General features: G+C 37.7%; 1 protein-coding gene across 1 annotated transcript in view; it reads right to left on the bottom strand.

Moving 5' to 3' along the window:
- The window catches only part of LOC104497292 (gephyrin-like), a gene marked incomplete at its 3' end in the record, with an annotated part of 72644 nt that extends 67659 nt beyond the window's left edge, over window positions 1–4985 (bottom strand). The window contains exons 1-2 of the mRNA XM_010140530.1: window positions 4843–4985; window positions 1225–1282 (exon numbers count right to left, since the gene is read on the bottom strand). Of these exons, the coding sequence (XP_010138832.1) occupies window positions 1225–1282; window positions 4843–4985 (201 nt within the window). The remainder of the gene's footprint in view (window positions 1–1224; window positions 1283–4842) is intronic.
- Window positions 4986–5347: the final 362 nt, after the last annotated feature.

The following is a 5347-nucleotide window of genomic DNA, read 5'->3' as shown; positions in this document are numbered from 1 at the left end:
TGAACGTGCCTAATACAGTCAATTCCTGAAAATAAAATTATTTATTATTTCCCAGGGTTCTGTTTTTCTTTGCTCACTGAACTCAGTTTGCAGAACAAAGCCAGAAATATCAACTTTCTTTTCTCTGTCTTCAACATTAGTAAAATGTCAGTGGATTTCTTACATTAAAGGAGAAAAATTATGGTCTGGGGTTTTTGTTGGTTCTGCTTTTACAGCTTTGGTACAGTTCTCTGAACATCATGAACATATTACATAACACTAACAAGCTTTCAAACCTTTTCTTTCTTTCTAATGCCAAAGTCCATGAACCGCAGAGGAGAGAGAGAAATTTTGATTGTGATGGAGTGATAACTTTGATGCAGATACAGGCAGTCACTGCATTTTCTTACAGTAGGTTGAATGCTAACTGAGGATAAATAAATCCTCACAACTTACACACTGTGAAGTCACATCTAGACCAGGTGATTATGCTACCACATCCCTTTAGTAGATTTTAAACTACTCCCGACTCCCTTTGCACAGCTGAAACTGAATATATGAAACAGCACAATGGGTTAAGTAATCCCAGTGAGCGAACAATATGTCAGACCGCCAACCAAATAAAAAACCTACTACACAGACCACGCTACAAGATGTAGGCCACGTTCCCACACAGTACTCATCTTTTACTCCACTGAGGAACAAACCTGACACCAATTGCTGAAGTACTTCCCATGAGTGGACTCAGCTACTGCACTGGAGGTAAACTTCAGTGTTTATTGTTGTCACTCCCCAAAATCAAAGAGCTTTTAATGATTTTTGAGTACCGATGACTTCGTACTATCCCCTTCTTAGACAATATTGAAAAAAATGGATGTGCTTTTGATCTCAAAAGCAAAAGGACACTACATTTATATTTAACTTCTGTTATGAAGGTATAACCCAGTGTTCACAGTAGTCCTGTGTCTGCACTCAGGTAACGAAACAGAAGTATGTTGAATTACTCAAGTGTCTGGCATCAAACAAACCCTATTGAAGTCAACTTAAGCCAAAGGTAAACTGTACTTGTAAAAGTAACAAAAAGTCTATTTTAGGTGCCTACAAATGGATTTTAAAATTTTACTTCAGACAGTTTTACCTCCTCATGATACGTTTCAAAGCAAGAAATAACATGGCTTTTAAATGTAACATTTCTGTAATTCTCCAAGCAAAGAAATTCAGTGTTGAAAGGCAGTAATACTGTACCTTGATTTCTTCTATTTCGTCTGGCACTATCTTGTATGCAGATATAGTCCCACCCAACCTGAAATCAGAAGAAGAAAAATATTCTCTGAAATCAGACGAAAATCAGTAACACAAAGCACAGCATGTTAATGGTGTCATGAGTTGTTCCACAACACAAATAACCTTCCTACCAATTCAGAGGCAACACACTTGTAGCCCCAAAATAGCAGCCAAATCCCCCTTTCCTTTCTTTATCCAAAGAAAAGTCCTCACCTGATCAACATATTAGAAACAAGGCGTCCTTCACTAGCTTGAAAGAATTTGATCAATCAAGCCGAACTACCATCACCAGGGTGTTGTTATTTCTATTAACAGCCATCAGTCATCATATTCTACGATTTCTTGATTGTTGTCCAAGTTCTATGGATGAGTTTAAATAATATGAAGACTGATGTACTTTGTGCTTAGTATCTCCCTAGGCTGCTATACAGCATCCAAATGCAATTCTAAAAACTGAATTTTTTTCATTAGATGTACATGTACAGACCTCACAAACCACACACGCTCCATGGATTCCATGTTTGAAAAGCCCCTGGATTTCATGATTTGTAATAAAAAGTGGGTCACGTGCAATAGTTGGCACTAATGTGGAAAATAGGGGGGGTCATTCCACATTGAACTTACTCATCTACCTCCTGTAGAAGTCTATGGTAACAAACAGTTCACATACTGAAGTTGCATGAATAGCATGTACTATAAATGTTGGTAAATACTATATTTTCCCCAGAGATATGCAGACATGGCTTCTTTTATTTCATGAAGCAGTATCATTGATAGTGACAATCCAGACCTAAAAATAAAACTGCACTAATGACCTCCCTGCTGGCTCTGCACAGCAACACTAGTCATTTTCTGGGTCATACAGAAATGGAAATCACTAAAGAAACTATTTATTGTAAAGCAGTAGACAGCTATCAAATGTGTATTTGAATTATCTCCCCGTTATTGGAATTTTTCCTTGCAATTGTCAGCATTTCTACACAGACGTATTTCCTTATGTTCAGTCTTGAAATCATTGCACACATAGTTTATTCAACCAAAAAAGAAACTCCATTAAGATTTTCCCCCATAACTCCTGCCTTTCCACATCTCTAGAAGTAAGTCACTCTCAGAAATGAACAGTTTGAAGGCTTGAACCAGAAGGTGAAGTCTGCAGTCCATCACTGCTCCAAGTAGTATCTGTTAGATCCTCCCAGGTAGATACAGGGTCCAGACAGAATTCATATGCATCATGAGCAATAAAAATCTCTCCTATTTCCTCTGAACTTCCATTGCTGTTAATCACCAACAGAGTTGAAAGTTGGAGAGACCTAAAACTTCTTTTTTGCAAGAACAAACACAAGCTTTTATTCTGTGTTAGACCTGACCTTTGTTCAAGTGATGTTTCCAGCGATAGCTACAAGAAATTGATTTTAGCATCTTGACAGAGGATTGCTTCGTCGCACCACGACAAGAAATAGCTCAGATCAGTGCATGTTATCACCGCATTTAGCATTTTCAGATCCATTCCTGTAGGACTCTGGAGTACCCAAAAAATAAGTTCATTGACTTTCTATCCTCTAGCAGAAGGGGAGGACAGAACCTCTGCTGCCAGCACTCCTCTAGCAGGAAATTCCACCTGGCAGATTTCTGTATTGGCCATCCTCAGCACAACCATTAAGCACTCTCTCAGAACACATCAGAAAAAAAAATTAAAATACTTGACTCAGTAAACTCCTCTGGATTGCTTAAACTATTAATTAGCATAATTTTCTGCAAATACTTCTGCAAAGTTATGTGTCAAGAGTTTAATTTACTCTGAATCTGCCAAGTTGCAGTCCAAATGGTAGCACATTTTAAAGTAAAATGTCAGTTATTTCAACTCCACATTTTGAAAGAGAGAGATACATTAGAAGTTATGTTCCTGTTTAAATAAACAATCTCTCCTATAGCTCCAGCTCACCATATCCATTTTAATACATTTTCAATCCTCACTGACATCTTTACCTTGAAAATCCAGACTACATGCATAAATAATAACAAATTCAGAACTGAAAGAGAACCAGAGACACATTAATATACAATTCTATAAACGCCTTGGAGCTGAAATGAATTTTTATGGAAGTCTAGACTTTCTCATTTCAGAACATTAGATTTCACTTCACCTTATAATTCCTGAAAGAGAGATCCACCACAGCAGATTGCCAGTTAAATCTGCTACTGTAGGAGACCTAATAAAGACATTTTACTTTGTGTATAAAGTTGGGTTGTGAGTTTCACAGAAGTTTAAAGGCATCACATAGACTAGGAGGATCCAGTTAATACAGGCTGAACTGTTCTACTGGCTGTAAGTATGATAAATGTGAGGAATAGAATTTTTGTTTTTACAGTATCATAAAGTATCTGTGAGGAAAAACAGGATTTAAGCTGCCTACCTGGCAGCCTCTGAGTATGAACAAGAATATATATATAAAATTTTAAAAACCTGGGTTTTTTCTGTCAAAATGTCTTGATTAACTTCAATGTCATGCACAAATGTCATGCATACAATTCACTCGCCAAATGAACCGAAGAGGCAGAACCAGTTGTGAAACACACTGCACACTCTTCACTCAAAAATAAAAGGTCCCACAACTTGTATTCAAATTTTGATAGACATTTATATTCAAATTGTGATAGAACACATCAGGTCTGTATCGCATCATGCACGTTACACAGATTCACCAGTTCTGTAATCCCTCTGCAGAAGAGAACTGAAACTACTCCTAGATGTAGAAATCAGATCTGACACAATAAAACGAAGGGCCACACCTAATATTGCGCTAAACTGGTGAAGGTCTTTGAAGAGAGAATCAGAAAAGATAGGACAGAAATTCCACACGAATACTTAGGAAATAATAAATTATGAATGAATAAATTCCATTTGAATAATTAGAAAAGAAATAATAAATCTCATAACTATTTGTGCAAGACTTTATGAAAGAAGAGAAATTGTGTGTCTTTTTTAGGGAAACTATTTTAGGAAAAAACTGCATCTCAGCTGACATAGAATGCATAGACTGGGTTTGCAGGAAGTTCACAAAAGGATTCAGGAGAACATGGAAAGCAAGGTTTCTACAGCGAGCCAAGAAATTAGCAGAACAGAGGAAATACACTGAAGTGAGGCAAATACAGTTGTATTGGAACAGTAGGAAGCTTTACTGTTCCACACATTAAAGCAGAATATCACTGAAGAGGGAAAACTTGAACTTCATTCAAGTTAAGGAAAGCTAAAACCCGGGAAGAACTGTCCTCAGAGGAGGCATGAAACAATGAACCACAGTCCAAACGGGAAGAGAACTTGACAAGACAAATGTAGAGAGAAATAGATTACACCTCTGTTACAACAATAAAAGGATGACTTAGTAAAATAACAGGTAGTTTATGAGCAGTTTGCTGTATGTCTCAATACTCTATCTACCAAATTTCTCATTTTTAAAGCATTTATTCTGGATAGAAGGTTAAAATTATCCCAGTGTTCTTTACCATACAGCTGCAAGTTGGCCTTCCAACCCGTTTGCACCTCTGCCCCTGTGTATATGCACGTGCCCACGGACTCACCGGGTTATTACGGCATAGCTACAGCACGTGGAAGACACCTGCGCACTTGGACTGAATCCATACTGGTCAGCTTTAATAATCTGGATTCTGAACAAAGCTGTGAACACAGTTTTATACACAGTTCCACATGCAGGGACTGCCATAAGCCGCTGAGCTATTGATTCATCCGTTAACTTAATAAATGAGTCATACCGAACGCAATGAAGTCAATTTTTTAAAAATAGCTCGTAGCCAGCTTGGCTGCTGTCATCTGCTGAAGCTCTCCAATGATACTTTAATTAGCATTAATTTTTCTTCATATAGATCACTGTCGAAACGGTATCAAGTTGTCACTAAGGCTCACAGTGAAACATTGCTTCATCTTTAAATCAAAGCAAAACTCAAGATCCTCTGCTCAACTTTTTTTATAAACCAAGCAGAACATTCAAGAGACACAGTCCCTGGGAGCAGATCGAATGGCTAGGAGCCAGACTGGCTACAGCCGATTCCGTGGGCAAGGTCATTT

The sequence above is a fragment of the Buceros rhinoceros genome, unplaced genomic scaffold, assembly GCF_000710305.1.
Source record: "Buceros rhinoceros silvestris isolate BGI_N320 unplaced genomic scaffold, ASM71030v1 scaffold4597, whole genome shotgun sequence".
NCBI lineage: Eukaryota > Metazoa > Chordata > Aves > Bucerotiformes > Bucerotidae > Buceros > Buceros rhinoceros.
The sequence above is the reverse complement of the archived record's forward strand: the minus strand, read 5'-3'. Positions and strand labels throughout refer to the sequence as shown.